Source organism: Apodemus sylvaticus, chromosome 7 (genome assembly GCF_947179515.1).
Source record: "Apodemus sylvaticus chromosome 7, mApoSyl1.1, whole genome shotgun sequence".
Lineage (NCBI taxonomy): Eukaryota > Metazoa > Chordata > Mammalia > Rodentia > Muridae > Apodemus > Apodemus sylvaticus.
Genome location: NC_067478.1, coordinates 20,578,965 through 20,600,600, shown reverse-complemented (window position 1 = coordinate 20,600,600; position 21,636 = coordinate 20,578,965). Strand labels below are relative to the sequence as shown.

The 21,636-nt window shown below is 50.6% G+C and overlaps 1 protein-coding gene across 1 annotated transcript in view; it reads left to right on the top strand.

Annotated features, from left to right (window-relative positions):
• Rab6b (RAB6B, member RAS oncogene family) overlaps nucleotides 1-21,636 on the top strand; it is a 74,691-nt gene that overhangs the window by 12,424 nt on the left and 40,631 nt on the right. Inside the window, exon 2 of the mRNA XM_052187501.1 lies at nucleotides 15,350-15,408. Within this exon, the coding sequence (XP_052043461.1) occupies nucleotides 15,350-15,408 (59 nt within the window). The remainder of the gene's footprint in view (nucleotides 1-15,349; nucleotides 15,409-21,636) is intronic.

The following is a 21,636-nucleotide window of genomic DNA, read 5'->3' as shown; positions in this document are numbered from 1 at the left end:
CTTAGCAGGTGAAGTCTTCCTGGTCTGGTGACACCTTTGTGACCTTCTGGTTTCACATCAACAGCAAGGACAAGAGTATAAAGAAGAGCTTCGGAGGGTAGGTCTCGCTTGTTCATTGGAAGAAACAGTTCCCCTGCATGCGGTCCTGGTTAGACAGGCGGCTTCTGAGGATGACCCATCAGTTGTGCATTGAAAGAGACAGTACCTGGATGTGGTTTTAGTGCTGTATCCTGCTAGACAGGACCACCCCACATCCCTGGCTTCACATCTCTCCGATAAGATCTCCTGCAGAGTCTTCTGTGGTTTGGGACATTATGGGGCCACTTTTAGGAATGACTCCTTAGAGACCTACAGCTTACAGAGTTGGGAGGAGACCCTAAACATTTCCCTGGTTCCCCACTTCCCCATCCAGTCTAGTGCCCGACCAGCAACCATCTGAGCTCCACAAAAGGTGAGACACAGTGGTCCTTCCTCCGTCCCAGATGGCCCTAGTCCACTCACAGGTCCAGGGCCCTGAGATCTACATTGTCGTCCTTCCTCATGGTGCTTCTGAGGAACAGGAGATGGTTGATTTTGACTAAATGGGAGGTCTAGAAGTTTCTCTCTTGCTCTTGTGTTCCTCTTTATAGCTGGCTTGAGCGGGGCAGGGCTGGACCTCTATCCATCTCCTCCTGGGCCAGCAGAATACTGAGCAGCTGTGGGAGGGTCTGTAGGAGGACAGGAAAAGAAGTGAGGGCGCCCACAGAGCCAGCATCGGAAGCAGCCCCCTGTGTGAAGGAGATTAGGAACACCCCAGTTGCCACCTGGCACGATGCTACCCTGTCCCCACAGTTCCTTTGAGAAGGGAGTAGGCTTCTGGGAAGATGTTTGCCAGCATCAGCCATCAGGTCCCTTCCACAGTCCTGAGCAAGCTTCATCCCGTTGTCATGTTGCAGTCGTGACCCTAGTTTGGGAAGCGAGAGGTGGTTACAAGTCTCTCAGACGACTTAGGAAGCATAGCCATGCCTCCCAGTGTTCTGTCCACCATCTTGCCACCTCACCCCCTTTTCCTGTATCACTCAGACCTTCAACATCCACAGCACCAGTGTTGGGAAGAAAAGGATGAATGTGCCCGTCCTTTGTCAACCTTCGGGCTGGCCGAGCCAACACACCTGCTAGATAAGCTATCAGATTGGAACAGCAGGAACTTTCTAGGGGAAAGGGGGCATGCAACATTTACATCTCCCTTCTCGACAGCCTGTTGTATTCATGGTGAACTGGTTCTGCAACAAGTGGATGCATGGACACAGTTGGCCTGGAGAGGCTGGCTGGAGTTGGGCTGAGCCTCAGAGCCATTGAGTGGGAGCACATCTGCCCACTCCAGTGTGACTTTCCTGGGACGCCAAACGTTGCTCTGGGTACTGTGGTTGGAGATCTGCCAATGCATTATGTCTGGCTTTCAGAAGTCTTTACTTGGCCCTACAGTGAAGGCACCATACCTTTCTGAAGTTGCTGTGAGTATGCAATGTATTGAGTCAGAAGGATTCGGACCTGGGTAGTTGGCTGGGATCCGAGTAGTTCTGCAGCCTACAGAGGGGTGCCAAGGTCTCCAGAGGGTCTTAGAAACCGATGTTCTTGATCATCAGTCCCAAAAGCAAGAAGCCCAGGGAAATCAAAGCATTTCCACACAGACCTGTTGTATTGGCCATGTATGTGCATACACATATATGCGTGTGTCTATGTATCTCAAATATGTGTATAACTGTGGCAGCCTGTGATAAGAGCACCCCAGCAGCCTCTGACCCAGCTCAGTCCTGTTTCATGAGGCTTGAATAGGTGGACAGTAATATCCCAGTTCCTTAGGGAAATTCTATATTCACCATGGGCTGTTCTGTCCTTAAGAGAGTAAACAGCTCTTTCAGAGGACCCAGGTTTGCATTCCAGCGCTCACATTGGGTGGCTTATGACCACTCGTTACTCCAGCTCCAGGGATTCTGATACCCTTTTCTGTCTTCCTCAGGGGTCTGCACTTACTTTGAGTATATATCCCCTGACATAACATATGACCTTAAGATTTTATATTCAGCAGAACATTTGTTTAGTCAGACAGAATGCACCATTTCCTGAATATACCAGGTATATCAGAGACTCTGTGTGTATGTATTAGCATATATATTATATGTTAATATATAATATTTCCATTTTGTTTATTTAAGCATACCTTTAAGCATATAAAAAAGTTACAGAAATGATACCAAAGCTTCCCATCTGCCTTTTTCACCCAGGACCTCCAATTTTTAAAGTTTTACTACTCTCACAGAATTCTTCAGACTTTTGTGAGATAGGTATTTTCCTCCCCATTGTATGTCTGAGGAAGCTGAGCCTCAGAGAGGGTAGTAACAGACATAAGGTCACAAGGCAGACCAGAGGCAGAGCCAAGATTAAAACCCAGGCCTGTCGCTCCTTAAAGCGCCTGTGTGAGCGATGAGGCTGTGTGAATCCGCAGACACCTCCTCCTCTGCTCTAAGTTTCTTTTCTTGTACGATAGATCTGCAATCACGCGAGTTATCTCAGCACCTGTCTGTCTGTATATCACTTTTATTTCTGAAATGTCTCTTCTGGGACTAGAATCTGGGGCTGCTGATATCCCAAAGATGCCACTTGCTCTGTGTGTCATTGTCACTGGAGTCCCAGGCCAGAGGCCCAGCTCTGAAGGTCCCAGAGTGTCCGGTCCCTGCCACTTACTCCAAAGAAGGCAGGTGGGGTAGCAGTGATACAGCAAGGAAGGACGGTCAGTCGTCGTCAGCATGGCTGCGCAGGGAAGCAGTCCCCGTTCAGCCCGTGCAGTCCATCCTCCGGGGACTGACTCAGCCTTTAGGTTTAAACAGGAAGATTGGGAGTGAGGCCTTCATGAGCAAGCAGGCTTGGTTAAACTGGTCTAGGTGATTATTATATCAGTTCTGGCTCTGCTGGCTGGCTGAAGTCCTTGCTGGAGGGGGCAGGCTGGTTCCTTAAGACAAAGGCTTCTGAGGGAAGGGACTCTGGAGGCAGGCATTCTACCCCCAAGGTATCCAGGTTTAAAGCTGTGAGTGGCTACTTCCTGGTACATTGTGTTTCATTCACTTTAGGGTGGGGGAGTAGAGTGTCTTGAACAGAACTTTGACAGGAAGAATGCTTTTATCTGCATACTTTCAGGCTTGAAGGGAGTAGGGTAAGTCACTGCCTCTTGCACGGACCGCCCTTGAATAACTAACATGCCTAAGTGCAGAGTTAAGCAGAGCCGGAACCTGAGCTGGAGCAGGGCCTCACTGTGTATGAGACCAGCCTGCTTCTGCCTCCCAAGGGCTGTTGGGATTAAAGGTGGACACCAGGATACTCGGCTCTGACGCCAAGTTTGAGACCCAAGAGGAAGATGTGACAGTGAAGGCTTTTCTCCTGCTTTAGTCACTTCCTGGGGCCAGTGAGGAGCCGGGCTTCTGGATAAAGGCAGTTTCCAGTGCCTGTTCTATCGTTTCAGAGCAATGAGGATTCTTCTCATAACTGTCTCAGGCTTATTGTGAGTTTTGCTTAAATAGTTACCTTCAATGTGACTTAAATGGCAAAAGTCTTGGTATTCCCCCCCCCCCATCCATCACTCCCTCGTGCCTCTGTGTTTCTCTACCCAGCGCCATTTCCCGTATTCCTGAAGGATTTCTGAGAACAGTGTTTGTCATGAGGATCTGCTAGCGATAAATTCTGTTAGCTTTTATAGATGCATAGACAGACAGACAGACATCTTTATAGATCTTTTATAGATGCATAGACAGACAGACATCTTTATCTTGCCATTGCTTTTAAAGATATTGTAAAAAAGATTATTTTAAAGATAATTCAAAGTTAATACTTAGTGTAAGTTTTTACTTTCAGAACTTTTTTTTAAAAAAATCTTAGGGCTGGGAATTGATTCAGTTGCATGTTGAGCACTCTCTTGTATTCTTGCTTATATCGATTTAGGGAAGAGCTCCGCTGCCCCCCTTATCTTCGCATCTTGGTGTCACCATCCGGCTGGCTTGAGCACGGGAGGCATGATTAGACAGGTCAGAGTGGTTAGGGCGGAGACTCAGACTTGGAACAGTAGCCAGAGTCCCGTAGGGGATATGCCCCACCCCCCGCCCCTATGTATACTTTCAGAGTTGTCTTAGAGTTTCAGTGCTGTGAACAGACACCGTGACCAAGGCAAGTCTTATAAAGGACAACATTTAATTGGGCTGGCTTACAAGTTCAGAAGTTCAGTCTGTCATTATCAAGGTAGGAGCAGGGCAGCGTCTAGGCAGGCATGGTGCAGGCAGAGGTGAGAGTTGTACATCTTCATCTAAAGGCTGCTAGTGGGAGACTGACTTCCACTGGCGGACATCCAGTTAGGATGAGGGTCTTAAAGCCCACGCCAGCAGGAACACACCTATTCCAACAAGGCCACATTTCCTAATAGTGCCAGTCCCTGGGCCGAGCATATACAAACCATCACAGGAGTCTTCTGCTAACCACTGACTAAATGCAGCCGGAAAGTGGAGCTCTTGGTGGACTTTTGTTGAGCTCTGTTCGTTCTCTCTCTCTCTCTCTCTCTCTCTCTCTCTCTCTCTCTCCTCCTCTCCTCTCCTCTCTCCTCCTCTCCTCTCCTCTCCTCTCCTCTCCTCTCCTCTCCTCTCCTCTCCTCTCCTCTCCTCTCCTCTCCTCTCCCTCTCCACTCCCTGCTTCTGTCTCACATCCTTTGAGATCTCCAGTCACATATAGAGAAGACACTGGACCCTGCCCCACAGCTCAGTGGTATTCTGTTCATGTTGGTTTTTTTTTAATCTCCCCCCCCCCCCAGTTCATCTTTGATAGTGTTTATCACTGTTCCCAAGTTCATTGCCCTTCTCTTCTGTGGTGTGTAATTATCTCTGACATCATGGTTTTCACTGCTGGGATTTTGATTTTGTGTCTTTAAAAACATACTCCTGTCTCACGCAATGCAGCTATAATAACAGTCTCATGATGTCTTTGTCTGCTAATTCTACTGTATCAGTTTTAGTTTGGTCCCAGCTGATTTTTTTTCTCTCCTTTTAATGTCCCCCGTTTTCAGGCATTTTTGCATGCTTGGTGATTTTTTTTTTATGGTTTTTGTTTTTTATGTGTATGGGCGTTTTGACTGTCTGTATGTCTGAGCACCACATGTGTGCCCAGTGCCCAGAAGATAGCATAGAATCCCCTAGAACTAGAGTTACAGATAGTTGTAGGTGCTGGGAATTGAACACGGGTTCTCTGGAAGAGCAGATAGTACTCTTAGCACCTGCACAACCTCTCCTAGCGATTTCTTTTTTAAATTGGATGTCAGATACCGTGGAGTAGGTGTTACTGTGTACCGCAGTTTTGCATTCCTGTAAATGCTAGGAAGATTTGTTAGTTGGATCCTAAGCAACTCAGTGACAGGCAACCCACTTTGATCACATCCTTTCTGAGGACTTCTCCAGTGTCTTTCAAGAGATGAGTGTCCACAGCGATTGTAGGGACAGGGGGGTGAGGGGAGCCATTCCTCTGTCCCAGGTAGTTTTTCCACACGCTGGCTTCTCAGCGCTCAGTTTGAGACTTGTGAGAATCCCTTGTATACATATGGAGTCTAAAGTTTTCTCTCTGGGCCTCCTCTCTGGAACTCTGCCTTGTTGACTCCAGTGGTTTCAGCACCTCTAGGCTCTCAGCTCCACCTCCTCCGCCTAGGGGTGCAGCAGGTCACCCTGACTCTCGCAGCGTCGCCTTGAGTATGTGGATGCGTGGTGTGCCTCTCTGGAACCACCACTGCCTAGAAGCCATTGCTTTACATTGCAGTTCTCCTATATTTTGCCTGTCATCAGGATGAGATGAGGTGTCTGGTCTCTGTTACTATAACTTAACCAAATCTAATGTCACTGGATCTTGGATTTCTCGTGTCTCCAGTTGTTTGTAGGAGTACACTGTCCTGAGCCTGTACCTCTGATCGCTGATGTGGTCTCTTTGTCAGCCTTGGTTTCAGCAGTGATGGCATGCAGTTGATGGTGTGAGTTCAGATTGGCCCTTTGAGTGGCTACACAATTTCTGCACTCCAGACCCTTTTCTAAAACTCTATTGGAATCCGTCTCATTTGGCCATCTAAATCAGCAGCGAGTTCGGGTTCTCCCACATCGATGTGAACACGGTGCTACCCCTTTATGCCTTACTTGTACCACTCCAGCCACCATGGGCAACTGGGAGAAGCGGGATTAACACAGAATAATAAGGTATCTTGAATGTAGACCTTAATAACAGTGAATTGTTATACTTATTATATTATGATTATTATCAATCTCTTATACTAACTTAGAAATTAAACTTTATCATGAGTCTATAGTCCTCAGATGTAGCATAGTTTATATATATAGGGCTTGGTACTGTCTGTGGCTCCGGGCACACTCCGGTCTTAGGACGAACACCCTGTGGATAAGTGAGGGCTGTTATACTGTGAATGTTGTAACTGGTCCTGCTGTGTTTTTTTTTTCCAGCTTTGACTGCCAGGGAATATGAGATGCTTCAGGGGAAGCTGTTGCAAAAATGTATCTCCATAAACAAACTTGGCTCATGTGTTCTCTTTTTACTGACCTACCCTTTGCTTTCCTGAATTTATAAATAAGAGACTTGGTGTCACCATCCAGCTGGCTTGAGCACCAGAGGGGTAATTGGTCAGTTCAGAGTGGAAGGCCAGAGACTCAGGCTTAGAGTGTAGCTGAAGTTTCATAGGTAGACATGGTTTCACTGCTGGGTACCAGCAGATGCTAAAGAAAGCCCATACTCCAGGGCGGCTGATTCTGGATGAGGACTCCAGATCAAAGTGAGTTCTCCTTCTCACTAGGTTCACACCAGCCCTCTGGTAGAGTCTTGTGTGAGTATCTGAAGGGAGAAGGCTGTGTGGTACAAAGTGGGGCTTCTCCACTGAAGAGATAAGTTGGAGCTTCCCCAAACATCCACAGGGAAGCTGCTCAGGTTTATTAATAAGAAGTTGCCATATCCGGACACTGTCTTCAACAATTATATTCCAGTCTTCTTTTCAAGAGTTATGAACGCCTGGCGGTGGTGGCACAAGCCTATAATCCCAGCACTCTGGGAGGCAGAGGCAGGCAGATTTCTGAGTTCGAGGCCAGCCTGGTCTACAGAGTGAGTTCCAGGACAGCCAGGGCTATACGGAGAAACCCTGTCTCCAAAAAACCAAATCCAAAAAACCAAAACAAACAAACAAAAAGTTATGAACAATTTTTTTTGGCACAGGGAAGGTATTATCTAAGTAATTAAATAAGGGCAGGCACTCCTGGCACACAGTGGCCCTGAGCCAGAGAACACAACTGTTACCCCCATGCTGGCCACCCCAGCTCTCCTTTGCCTTCCTACCACAGTCAGCAGCCAGACATCAGTCCATCCTTAGGCTTCAGGGCTCTGGGCTGGATGAGGGAAGTGGGACACGACTAAGACTGTGAAGCCCCAGGGTAAGAGGACTCTGCCCACAGCAGTAAAAGAGCCTTTCTAGAACTTCCATCCCACAGTATAGCAAAGCAGATTCGGGTCCTAAAGACCGTTTGGCTCAGCCTCGGTGGAATACCACTGAGCCAAGGCAAAGCTAAGACGTGCTCATGGGCACACTGGCAAACTTGTTGGTCGTGTTACCTGCTTAGGCCTCTGCCATTTGACAGGCAGCTCTGGCTGGGTCTTGATGATTGAGCAGGTCACTGTGATATCAATGAACCCATCTCTCTCATGAGCAGTGCCTTTCTCAGTTCCAGACTATTGTCCCAAATGTCTGTTCTGGGACACAGTGTCTTTATTTCGGTAACCTGAGGCCTTATGCTGCAGAATCACCTTCAGGCAAACTTGTCCTGTCTTCCCAGTTCACAGCCTCCCTTTAGCCTTTGACAGTGTGTTGTTCCCTTCCCTTTTGATGCCATGTCTTCTAGTAATTGAGTCCTGTACCTGCTACCCATCCTGAATGCCCTCGTAACGTCAGGTGACAGAAGTTGGTGCCAGGGGCTCCATGGGGCTCTTTGCCATTCCCTGGCCTTGAACTGTGAAAGCCTCAGGTCAGAGCTCAAGACTGCTTCCTGATCCTGGCCTGAGGTTGGCTTTGGCTTGTTTTAGTGTCTTAGGGTTAAGGGATGGGACACTCCTGTGGCTGATGGACCCCAAATCATTCATTCTCACAGTGAAGTTGGCCGGGACTAGTGCCCCAAGAGTCTGCTTAGGATTGGGGAAGAAGAAGAAATCTCAGTTAGGTCTGACTTGGTAGGGATGATTTAGTCTGAAATCTCTTGAGGCTGTGGGGAAGGAGGCATAGAGGCAAGACTTGCCAGCTCCCAGAGGGCTTTGGAGAGAAAGAAGAGACTCGGGAAATGTGAAGTACTGTATAGCAGTCTGTGGGCTGCACTCACCTCTGGATGCTGGGTCTCCAGCGCTCAACCTTATAACCCCAAGTTTGTACCTTTGACTGACATTTCCCCATTTCCCCCCACCCTGTGCCCCAGCCACCACCTGCAACTCTTTGTCCTCTGTTTTTATAGATTGAACACACAGGTAAGACCATGTGGCTGTGTCTTTTTGTGTGTTTAGTATTGTCACTACAAAAAAAGGTATCCATGAGGCTAGGAAGATGACTCTGTTAGGATTCTGTCTAAGCTCCACCCCACAATTACCTGGCAACAGCCAGGTATGCCCCTCCCCATAGTTGCCTGGCAACAGCCAGGTAGACCTGGCCCACTATAAAAGGAGCTGCTTGCCCCTCCTCCCTCCCTCCCTTTCTCTGTCTCTGTCTCTCATCGCTCTTACCTCTTGGCACTCTCACCTTTCTGCCCCTCTTGGGCTCTCCTCCCCTCCCCCCCCTCCATGTGGTCATGGCCGGCCTCCACATCTCTTCTCTCTCTCTCTCTCTCTCTCTCTCTCTCTCTCTCTCTCTCTCTCTCTCTCTCTCTCTCTGCCTCCACTACCCATTAACTCCCATCCTCTGCCCTGAATAAACTCTACTCTATACCATGTCTGGGTGTGTCTGGCATGGGCCCGCTGGGGCACCCCTTCCCCCATACCGCCGAATACCATATTCTTTAAACCTCTTTCTCTTTTCATGAACCCAACAGACTCGGTGAGTAAATCACTTGCCTTGCAGGTGCAAGGATTGACATTCTGGTCCCCAGCAACCACTCAAATGTCACCTGTAATCGCAGCACTTGGGAGGTGGAGATAGGGCATCCTTGGAGCAAGCTGGCTAGAATAGAGCTGAGTCAAAGAACTCTGGATTCAAGTAAGAATCCCTGCTTCAATATAGAAGGTAAAACACAATCAGAAGAGCTATTTGGACCTCTGGGTGACGCATGCACACACATAGGCGCGCGCACACACACACATACACACACACACACACACAGAGGCATGCATGCACATACATACACCACAGGCACACATACACACACAGAGGCATGCATGCACACACATACACCACAGGCACACATACACACACAAAGGCATGCACTCACACACATACACCACAGGCACACATACACACACACACACACACCAGCAAGGAAGCTGCGTTGTGATGAATGCATTAGCTAGACTGAGTGCCATATCGCTGCGTATGTATCTGTAGAGAGACGAGTTCTATCAAAGCATCGCCTTATACATTTTAACTATTTATAACATTGACGCGTCAGCTATGCCTCTACACCTGGGGGTGGGGAAAGAAAGGCAGTTGGAGAACACCCGCATGAGCAGGAAGCAGGAAGGTGACAGGACTCTGCCTCCCGGCAGCCGGAAGCCCCTGCTGGGCACCTTTGGAAGAGTCTCACCTAGCTCAGCCCTTGGGCAGCCCTTCCCTCCAATTAACTTTCTACTGAGGGAGGAGCCACTGGAAAAGAAACAAGACAGCCAAGAGTGTATTGTAAAAAGGGAAACTGAGGCTGGGCCTCCCAGTGCACTGTCTGGTGGCCACGTGAAGGCTTAGCAATCCATTGTGTCACTGACAGGCACAGAGCTTTGATGAAGCTCTCTAGAAGACTGACCACAGCGTGCCCGAGGCTCCTGGCTGAGGGGAGCAGGCTTGCCTGGAGTATTAGACTTTGTGGGGGAACAAGGAACTTTTATTTTACCCTTCTTGTTTCTGCCTTATCCTGTCTACATGGTTGAAGGAAGGGTTTCTTTTTTATTTTACAGCATTTTATTTTTAATTCATCATCATCATCACTATTGAAGTCATGTGTATGTGTCCAAGAAGGCCAGAGGTATCAGACGCCCCTGGGTCTGGAACGGGAGTTGACGGCAGTTGTGAGCCACCAGACCGGACACGGGCTGGGAACTGAGCTCCAGTCCTCTCCAAGAGCAGTCAGAGCCCTTAACCCTGGAGTCTCCTCTCCAGCCCTGGGACGCAGACTTCCGTGTTGCTAAGATCTTTCTTCGGATCCCGGATCCTGCTCTTTCTTGCTCTCCCAGAAGGGCTGTAATCCTCAGGGACTGCAATGGCTCCAAGGTCAACACCCAATCAGGGCCACGTAGGAGGCCAGAACTCCCTTCTGTAGGCCTAGATCCTAGCTTTTCCAGCAAGCGCAGAGGGTGGTAATGAGACACCTGAGTCAGGAGAAGCTTCCAGAACACTGGGCTTGGAGGAAGTGGGGCTGTGTGTGTGGAGGGGGGTGAGCAGGGGACACTGAGGCAGGAACACTTCAGGAAGAAAGCCAGAGGGTCAGGCATGGTCAGCTCTGGCTGAGACAGAGGGCCGGAGCCCCACAAACCTGCCCCATGCCTTGCTGCCCTCAGCCTTCTGCTTCTTCCCGTCCCTTAGTCCCTTATCCCCTCGTTCCATCTTTGCTGGCCGCTGAGTGAGGCCCAGGCAGCTGCGCTCCGAGGCGGAGGGAATTAACATACTTAATTAAAGTGTCCGATGAAGAGCTTTGCATACTTCTTAATTACAGTCTGAGTCTGTGGGGGAAGGTTTGGAATGGGCTTTTTTTTTCTTTTTTCACCTGTTTCCGCATTTAGCCTGCAGTGAGCCCGCTGGGCCCTGAGGGCTCAGGTGGGAGCTGTCAAAGCTGCTTTGAGCACAGGGTGGCGGAGCGGGGTGTGGAGGGGAAGCCTGGCCCCAGGCCATTTGCCTTCCTCAGTCAGGGGGAGCTGGGTTTTCTCTTTCTTTAACCCAGAACAAAAGGAAAGGAGACTCAGACAAAGGTAGCTGGTGTCTTCCTCAGCTCCTCTCCTCCTCATAGGGCCTGGGTGTCCTGTACACCCACCACGATGGGCCAGTTACAGGGTGCCTGGTGCACAGAGGTTTCGGGGGCATAGTGGAGGCATCTTTTGGGGGTGCTATGAAAAAGTGACACAGGGTCAGAGCACTTGTCCTCCTTCCAGTTTCAGGCCCAGGGTGTGAGTGAGCTCCGTCCAGACCATCGAGAGGATGAACGAGGCTGACTTGCATGTCTGTCCTGCAGTGCTGCAGAGCAGTTAGGAACAGTAAAGGGAGCTTGAGCGGGCGGCATGCAGGCCAAGGCTCTCCGTAGTTGCTACAGCTCTGGCCAGGCCTTAGCAGACTCCCCTCGAAGAGGATGTGCACCAGGACTTCCCCCAACCAGGCCACATTGCAGCCCCCGCTCCCTGAACCCTGACATTTCAGGTATTCACGGCGAGGGTGGGGTAGAGAGGGGTGTCTGTCTACCTCTGCATGGCCAGGGCTGCTGCTGGAGAGCAGCCTGCTTCCTCGCTGTGAACTTGGCTCACAGAATGAACCTGGCAGAGTGGGCACCCAGGAGAGAGTGCTGAAACCACCCTGTCTTCTGCATCTCCTTAGAAACCACCAGAACGTGCACAAGTCAGTCTGACCGGAACTTGGGCTGAGATGGGCCCCAAAGCCTGTGGGAAGCCAGTGGGGTGCGTGGACCCCAAGGAAATTTGCAGGCAAATGGATGGAACTAGAAAATATCCCGAGCGAGGTGACCCAGACCCAGAAAAGACACGTATGGTCTGTACTCATAAGTAGATATTAGCCGTAAAGTACAGAATAGCCAAGCTTCAGTCCACAGACCCTAAGAGGCTAGGTAACAGGGAGGGGTCAGGGCAGGATGCTTGAATCTCACTAGGAGGTGGGTGGGGAGAGGGAACTTGACCTTGGGTATCTTATGCAGAGCATGGAGAAACGGATTCCTGAGAGACCCAAGTGCTAAATCCTTCGCCTGGGAACCAAAGAAGTCATTCTCCCTTGAGCCCCTGAGTGGTCAGGCGGTCAGTCCAGGGGAGCCCAGGCAGCCAAGAGAAGAGCATGGGCGTTTCCTTTCCTCCTTTCTGGTCAGCGCCCCAGAGTGAAATTCCTCATTCATTTGGCTGAAAGAAGGATGCGCCTCCCTGTTTAATCTCCCTTTCACCCGGGAGATGGCCGGCCGCCGGCGTTGCCCAGCCCCGGGCTGAGAGTAAAGAGTACTCAGCGAAGGCTCGCCTGCCTGCTTCTAATGAAGTCCTGCCCTGCTGTGCTGCAGTGCGGCGGCCGGGGTGACCTTGAGGGTGGAGCCGGGTGGGAGGCTGGCTCTCTGAAGGGTTCCCGCAGGGAGGGATTCGAGGCTAAGGCTCGCCTGCATTTCTTGCCCCTCCCCCCACGGCCTGCCTGGTGCGTGCTGACCACACCACACCCCTCTCAGCACCCCGCCCCCACCCTCGCCATGACCTGTAGTAGCTCCTAATGAGGCCTGTTTCCAGATTCCAGCACCTTCTACCCAGGGCTGTTGTAGAGGGCGAGAAAGGGGCAGGGAAGGACCTTCTGCCCTTCAGGGTGGGGTGAGGTTGGCAGAGAGCTCCCCAGGCATGCGCCACAGGGCTCTTTCCTGTAACGCTGTGGTGGCAGAGGCCCACGTGGGTCTTATACTCTTTAGGCCTTGGAGGCTCCAGGAAGCAGCCATGAAGGACACCTTTTTCCGCGGTACCTGGTGTCTGCTAGCATTTTCTGGCTTTGTGTCCAGAGCAGGGCAGTCCAGTCTCCTGCAGACTGTTGAGCCCAGAGACCTCAGAAGCCCGTCTCAGGGCAGAGACCCCGCAGTGCCCAACTTGGCCAATGTGGAGCTGCGGAGAAACAAATTGATAAAGAACAGGGACAAATAAATGCTCTGGGGAGCATGGGGACCGGGGTAAGGATGAGGTGTTCCGGGATGTGGGGAACTGTCTCCAAGTAGAGAAGCTGGAAAATGTTGGGGTGGGGGTCCCCAAGACATCTATAGTCTGACCAACTATTTCTACATCCAGAGGTTCCACAGTGCCCCTTAGGTTCAAGAATGGAAACTCAGAAAGCCCTCTCCCTAAGACTGCAGTGGCGGGAGTGAGGGGCAAATAGGGAGAGAGCTCTGTTGTTCATTTGCCTGCAGTCAGGAAGACCTGAGTTTGGCTCCCCGGCATCCACAGCATCCATGTCAGAAGCTGGGTGTGGAGAGGCTGCACGTCTGTAATCACGGCTCTGGAGTGGGGGAGGGGTGGGGCAGAGACAGGCAGATCCCTGGAGCTAGCCAGGCTCAGCAGTCAGTGAGCTCCTGCGGCAGTATGGCTGTGCGCTCGCTCTCCTCACAGAATCACCGCTTGTCCACCCTCGTGGCGTATCTGTGTGTTCACAACCCAGGAGACTCTGTGGGGCCTGGCTGTCTGGAATTCTTACTGGGGTTTCAACACCAGACAGAGCTGGTTGAATGTAGCCCGTGTGACAGAGCTCAGTCCCCAGCCTGCCTGCCTTCCCTGGCGGTTGGACTGACTCTGGGCCCCAGCCCTCTGGTCTTAGGGCTGACAGCCCCAGAGGCCAGCCACCTGGGGAACCACCACCTCGTTAATATAGGCTCAGGTAGAGTGACTAGCACTTATGAAAAACAAAGATATTTGTGTTGGCGCCCCCCCCCGTCCCCCAATTCCAATCCAAGCATGTTGTGTCCCCAACCCAAGATGAGGAGGAGTCAGTTTCTTCATTACACAACCTTAATGATGGTGGTTTTGTTTTTCTCCTGTCGTGTGTCATTCTGGAAATTACCTCGGCTATCCTAAGTGACCTGACACCTCTTGCTCTTTAGCATTTACTGTGTACTGTTCATCTTATGACCTTCTTGCTAATTAACATTCTCTGACATCTTCGTTATGTTATAACGAGGCACTGAGGTCCAGGGGAGTGGTGACCACCTCAAGGTAACACAGCTAATAAGTGCCCCAGCAGGATTTCACTTCAGCCGGGTCAGACATGGGGTCTTCTGGCTACAGCTCAAACCTAGTCTATCAGAGGCTCCTGGTCAGGTGACTGCCTGTCCTTGGCCACCGCTGGAATGATTACACTTGTCTGTTATATCCTGTGCACAGTAGATTCAGATCCAGCAAAGAGCCTTTCTGTGGATCCCATTGGGTTGACCTGCCCAGTGACTAGCCAATCCACTAGTCCCAGCCTGGGGATGGCCTGCCAGACAGTGTTCAGGGCAGAATGACCTTAGGGACCTGCCCCTGTCAGGGGTCCTTATCTCCTGAGCTCCCTTCTGCACCTCTCTGGACTGTGGCTGAGTCCTGGTGGGGCAGAGGAGAGAAAAGTTCCAGGTAGGGACCTAACAAATGTCCCTTTATATTTATCCTTCTTCCCCTCCCAGGTGGCCTGGAGGACAGCAGTTGGCATTCTTGTCGCTGTCGTGTCCCAAGGGACAACCTGCACAGGGTTGTGTCAGAAGCCAAGTCCTGCAGTTTGGGAAATTAGCAGCATTTATGGCTCTCCCAAGAGACTCTTGGTAACTTAGCCGTACTAGCAGTTTTCAGGTGGGGACATTTCTGCCCCATGTAAGGAATAAGCCTGGAGTTGTTCATTATTTGGGGGTCCTCTCGTCAATTACATAGTGGGATCTAGAGGTGCTCACGGCCCAGCATTGAGCTGGTCAGGCACACTCTGTGGGGAATAATAGGCTTGCCCTTGAGAGACCTGAGACAGCTCCGCTTTCCCATGCCCCTTTCTCACCAATGTTTAAGTCAAATAAATGGGAACCAAAGAAAGGCTCCCTTGAGCCGGTGAGTGGTCAGGTGGTCTGTCCGGGGAGCCCAGGCTGTCGTGAAAAGAGGATTCTGTTGGGATCTCATGTCAGCTGGTGCCTGGGGTCAGGGCAGACCTGGACTTGAGTGGTAGGAACTGGAGAAAGGCTAGGCCTCCGCCTCTGAGGCAGCCCGGCCTCTGATAAGTGTGCCCCCCTAGAGCTCACGGCTCCTTGACTTGGGCTCTTTTTCCTGGGGTCTGCTTTTCCCCTTTCTGTGGTGTTTCACGTGCGTGTGTTTAGAAGATCCCGGCCCTAAGTTCATCTTACAGCTGAACCTCTCTCTCCTCTCTGCCTTGCAGTCGGGAAGACGTCTCTCATCACGAGGTTCATGTACGACAGCTTCGACAACACCTACCAGGTAAGATCCCCACTTCCCACACTCCCCCTCCTTCTCCCCTGCCTCTGGCTCTTCCTGCAGACTCTGTCTGGAGACCACTGCCAGCTGCCTCCAGGGATTGTTGAGCTCAGGGTGGGGACCGTCCAGATCTCTGAGGCATCTTACTGCTTTGCAGGAATGCCCTCCCTGAGTACGGGGCCTATGCAGGAAATGAGCTCAGAATCTAGATGTCGAAAAGGAAACTTTTTTATTTATTTACTTACTTATTTATTTGTTGAAATATCAAAACCAGAGAGGGGATCTTTCAAAGAGGCAGGTTGGAACGAGCCATTACATTTGGTTACATCATGAGGCAGACAAGAAGAGGACAAGATGGAACATGAGAGCAGTTGGCGAGGGTGCACCTCAGGAATGGTCACATTGGCTGGACTTTGCATACACATAACTCCGGCCACGAGTGGACTTTCTCACACGCTCAGCCCCCATCCCTGCTGCTGAAGTACACCCAGCCACCGAGAGTTGTGGGCGGTTAGTTGACCCTGCTCTATGTGGTCAAGAGACCGGGCATAAAAACATCTGTGGATCCTGATTTGGGAAGGGTAGCCTGGGCTCAGTCACAGACCCATAGATGACCCCCAAACCGAATTCATGAGGGCCAGAGACATATCTCTTTGGTATCAGTAGTGATGGAGGGGGCGGTGTCCAAGTGAAATTTCTTCACAACTAAAGCATTTTGCCAAAGTTGTTAGCATTTAGGTATTTCAACTATTCATATATTTTTAAAAAGTACCATTGTCCCTGCCCTCACCTATGAATATCGACAGTCAGTTCTCCAGTTTATTTCCCTAGGCTGGGGTCCTGTGGGATTCTGGCTCCCAGAAGTCTTAGTAGCTATTACTTGGGAAAGGGAGGGTGTGGTTTAAAGCAGAGATGGATTGTTTAGACAGGGGGATTGCTCTCACTCGGCATTGCTTCTCGGACTCTTCTCTCAGTCCAGGGCTTCAGTCTGCTGAAAGCAGAGGCAGCAACTGTTTGAATGTAGAATCCCTTTGTCAACACATTCTCAAGGACAAGTATTTATAGATTCCCTGGGGCAGCTGTTCCAAGATGCCGCTTCCCACCGCTGGGTGCAAAACAGCTCGCTCTTCTTGCTGGTCTTCGTTTGCTTCTCCGTCTTTCTGTCAGTGCCCTGGTGCAGCCATCCTTGTCTCAGATGCCCTCCGAGGACCCCCTTTCCGTCCCCTCAGGTTCCTGTTCCACTCTGCAGTGGGTGGACTGATACATCACGTGGACTCCAGAGGGACTGCATGGCAGGAAGGACAGGAGACTCTGGGTGCATCAGAGGGTATATGTGTACACACACACACACACACACAAACACATAAACACACGTGCTCATGTTTTTATTAGTTGACTTTTCCCTTTCCCTTTTGGACACAGAGACTCATGTGGCTCCAGCTGGCCTTGAATTTTCTGGGTAGCTAAGAGTGACCTTGATCGCTGGATCTTTCTGCTTGATTTTTTTAGTGATCTTCATCCTGTTTTTCGATGGCACTGCATTGAGATTCTTAGCTAGCGGTGGACAAATTACCTTTGAAATTTTACTTCCCTTCCTCACCTTCATTCCCCGACACTTGTCACTCAGATCAGGTTTTACTTGCCCCTGTCACTGTGTGGTGGCTCTGGCAAAGCCGGAGCCTCAGCTCCTGTCTTCCTGTAGTGGCACCGGGTACAGAGGCCCTGTCACTTGCATCCGTCCCCCATGACCCTTGGCTGTAGCATGCAGTCCTGAAGGCTAGTGGGCCCCTCACGCCTAGGGCTGCTCCTCTGCCCTTCAAGTTCTCACCTGTGTTTGGGATCTTCTTGGGGCTGTCACTGCACAAGGCCTGGCCACAGATGGTGTTACAGGTGCCTGCAGGTATAGTAATGGCTCCTTGCCTCAGTTGACTGGTGCCATCCGACTGAGCGCCTCCAAGGTCCGCTGTCATGGTGAGTCAAGGGAGCTCACAGAACGGACACTGCTCTCCTCAGGTGTGGTAGAATTGTCCAACTTGGGGGGGGAGGGTTACGGCCTCAGGTGGAAATCCTTTCCTTAAGCCCTTTAGAGCAGTAATTAGGCTGAGAGGCTGGGCTCTGCTCCTCTCTCTCTTACACACACACACACACACACACACACACGCACAGATACATACACATGCATGCACACACTATGACACACACAGACACACAAAGACACATACATATGCATACACATATACACAAACATACTACACAAAGACACATACACAAAGACACATACATATACATGCATACACAAAGACACACACAGACACACACACACAAAGACACATGCACACGCATACACATAGACACATACACATACATATACACAAAGACACACACACAGAGACACACACACACAAAGACATACACACAAAGACATACATACACACACACATACACACAAAGACACTGAGACACACCACTGCTTGTCTTCACCCTCTGGAGATGGAAGAGGACAGACTCGGTTTCTTTTCTGTTTCTGAGCACAGCAGCATAGATGTATGGGAAGTAGACAACGTCCCCAGGGACCCTAGGAGCTGAAATGTGTTTCCTCTCACTCTGTCCCACTGCACAGTGACTGTGTCTGTCATCCTCTCACCAATATCCTGTCTGTTCCAGCAGCAGCACAGCATGGCAGCATCTAGACCCACTCAGTCAGCTCCCAGGACAGTGTCCCTCTTTTCTCCTCGTGCCTCCAGACCCTGTCTTCTCCTCCCATCCACTCATTCTGACAAGAGACAGCTGTGTGCTGTAGTACATGGTCTGCCCAAAGGCAGCAGAAGAACACAGCCTGGCCAAAGAGCCTGGCCCACCCTCAGCGGGTGAGGGAATTGTGTCTGTGATGATTCCTTCATGTAAAACCTCAGCTAAGAGGTAATATGTTTTGTAATGTGGTAGCATGATATGGCATAAGTGGGTGCCTCAGTGGGTCCATGTTGAGGTACCCCCACCAAGGCACCAGCCATACAATGGGTCTAGTATAAACGACGTTTATTTGGGGCATGAGAGGGGAGGTGAGGAGAGGGGGTGGAGGCAGAGAAGGACAGAAAGAGGCGAGAGAAAGAAGGGAAGAGGCCAGTGAGGAACACGTGGGGAGAGAGAGAGAAAGAGGGAGAGGACAGAGGAGGGGGGAGAAGGAGGGGAGGGGGGCAAACAGTCTTTTTATAGCAAGCCAGGTTCATACCTGGCTGTTGCTAGGTAACTGTTGGGTGGAGCCTAGAAGAAATGCTAACAAGAGGTTACCTTCAAATTCTACCGGGGGGGGGGGGGGGGGGGGAGGAAATCTGGACTTATCTTGTAATAAGAGGTGACTCTTGGTATGCCCTCCCTCACCTGTGCCAACAACACACACCCAGGAAACCCCTGTGGGCCCTGGGAGTGTTGTCAGCGGTGTGAAGGAGCCCTGAGAATAGGAGGCGTGGTCCTCTGGAGGTCACTCCTGGCTGAGGTTGGAAAATCAATGCCTCGTGGGGCTTCTCCCAGGCTCTCTTTCCTGTCTACAGAGCTGGCAGCTCCAGCCTTCGCATCTTACAAAACTGAAAAGTGAGGAGACCTCAGTGCTGGGAGCCCATGGCCCCTCCTGTAATTCACACCAAGAGAGAAGTTAGAACACCACAGATCTCCGGGAGAGGCCCACGCTGAAGGGCAGCTCTCAGAGGACACTTCTGAGATGGGAAAGTGCTTCAGACTCTGAAGGGGGGTCCTGGGAAGCTCCGGTCTTTCTGGCAGGATCAGATCTCCTGAGATCTCTTGCCTGCAGCTGATCCTCAGGCCACAGCAGTCTGGTCTGCCCTAAGGCTTCCCACACTCAGTCTTGGGGCTGCCTTAGCAAATTACCACAAACTGAGTTGTTTCAAACAGTAGGAGTGTGTTCTGTCCTCACCTTCCTGGGGGCCTGAGGGTAAAACAAATACAAGAGAAGCCGGCTCTTGTGGAGGTTGGGGGAAGGGCATTCTTCTTGCCTTTGTCAGCTTCTAGTGCCCTCAGATGCTCTGTTATCGGGCCTCGAGGTTTCCATCTGGCCGCACTCTTCATGAGATCTGAGTAGATGTGGTGGCTGGATAGGTATGGATTCTCCTCTGGGCCCTTGAAGGGGACGCAGCATGCATCTGTATGCATCTGTATGCATCTGTGTGCATCTGTATGTATCTGTGTGCATCTGTATGCATCTGTATGCATCTGTGTGCATCTGTATGCATCTGTACTGGGGAGAAGCTCTTAGTCACTTCACATGGTACCCAAAGCCTTGGATTTCATTTCTGTTTCCTGCCTTTTCACCATTATGTGCTCTTGCTGTGGCCACAGAGACTTCTCCCTGGCACAGTGCAATAACGGGCCTCTTACCTGACAAGCTGTGCTTCCTCCTCAGGTGAATACACATATGCATATACATACATACACTCACACGCAGATACACGCTCACACACACACATGCACACACATCGCACGCACCAGCACGCACACATTTACACAGCATCCACACACACGATGCTAGATCCCTACACCTCAGCCTTTCCCGAATACCTGAATACGCTTCTTCACGCCCTCCATCCTCTCTCCACTGTGGCTGGATCCAATCCTCCTTGGCTCCCACTGGCTCCACCCCTTTCTCCCGGAGTCCTGCCTTCCTGCCCACTCCAGCAGCCATCACTCGCTGGCTTGTCTGGACCACACACCCAAGGGACCACGTCACTAACACTATGTTTCACAGGCTCGGACACCCCTGGCAGGGAGGGTGAATGGGTAAGGACTTGGTTAACAGTGATGTTTCTCATGATGTGAGCACCACGACCACTCAGGGATCAGGTAGCAAGGTGTTTTCTGTATTAGTATTCTGAGGGACAGAACCAATAACATATATTCTTGTATGTATATGAATATATGTTATTGTATGCACACAGACACACACACACACACACACAAAATTACATTTGGTAATTTCACAGGGAAGAAAGTAACCACTGGCCAGATTGTGACTTGAAAAGCCAGGTGCCTGCCATGTGACCTTGGGAGCCAGCATCACTTCCTCCAGGGCACTAACGGAACTGACCTGTCCCCTACATGTTTCCCAGAGGCTGTGAGATCCTCCCTACAAAGCAACCACTCTCAAGGCTGAGTCTTTAAGTTTACCAGGCTCATTTACATGTTAATTTGCATAACTTTACCCGGATACTCTGGTCTGGTGGTTGGCGGTGCAGAGAGAACAGCAGGGTCATTGTCAAGGGCTTGTCATGGCCAGCTGCTTTCTGCCATTAAGATGCTTCTCCCCAGCCCTGGGCTCAGGCCCCGGCAAGGCAGAAAGAAGACACACGTACTTGCCTTTTCATTCTCTTCCCCAGAAGAAATAAATGCTGAAGTCAATTTATGCAAATTGCCATGCAGATTTCCTCTGTAGACTTTATTGTTGTATCTTGTCAGAATGTGGATGCACATTTATATTTCGTAATAAATGCACAGAGCTTAGAAGATTTCAACAAGTGCCGTAGGGAACATCTTCTTGCTCGGAGATGTTCTTGCTCGGATGTGCTGGTGGAAGTTCTGTGCAGAGGAGTGCATGGAACACGTCATCTTGAGACCCCTGTTGATACATTTAACACCATACTCGGAGGAAGATAACGGGTGGGAGGAAATCTGTGCTTGTTAATATTCTTTGCATGTGTAAAATAAAGTGGCTGCCACTTTTCACAGGCAGTGCTGTTTGCAAGTGCAGAGAAATAAATTAGCATTGCCAGGTTCGGGGCCTCGTATCACAATAGACGACACCCGCTGCAATCTTCATCAGAGGAGACAGTGGCAATACAGGCAGAGTAGGCACAGTTGTGTGACGGATCGTGGGGCTTCTAGACTGACAGAGGACTCCCCCAGCACACGCCTGTTGTTCGTATTTCTTGACATCTCATCCCCTGTGGGGCAGCCACCATCGGAAAGGATTTGCTTCATACCCCATAAGATAAAACAAAGAACAGAAAAGCTACTTTGACCATGACTCCTTGGCACACTGGAAGAGGGGCGTTGCCTCCTCTCAGCTCCACCTTCCTGAAGCTCCGCCTTTGCTGAAGCCCTGGGATTGTGAGATCCTTGGGATATTGATGAAGAATAGGACAGCAAAGGTTCCTGGGGGACTGGGGAGGGGGTGGGGTGGGGTATGGCAGATCAGAAAGGAAACAGTTCTCATCTCTCCAGTGC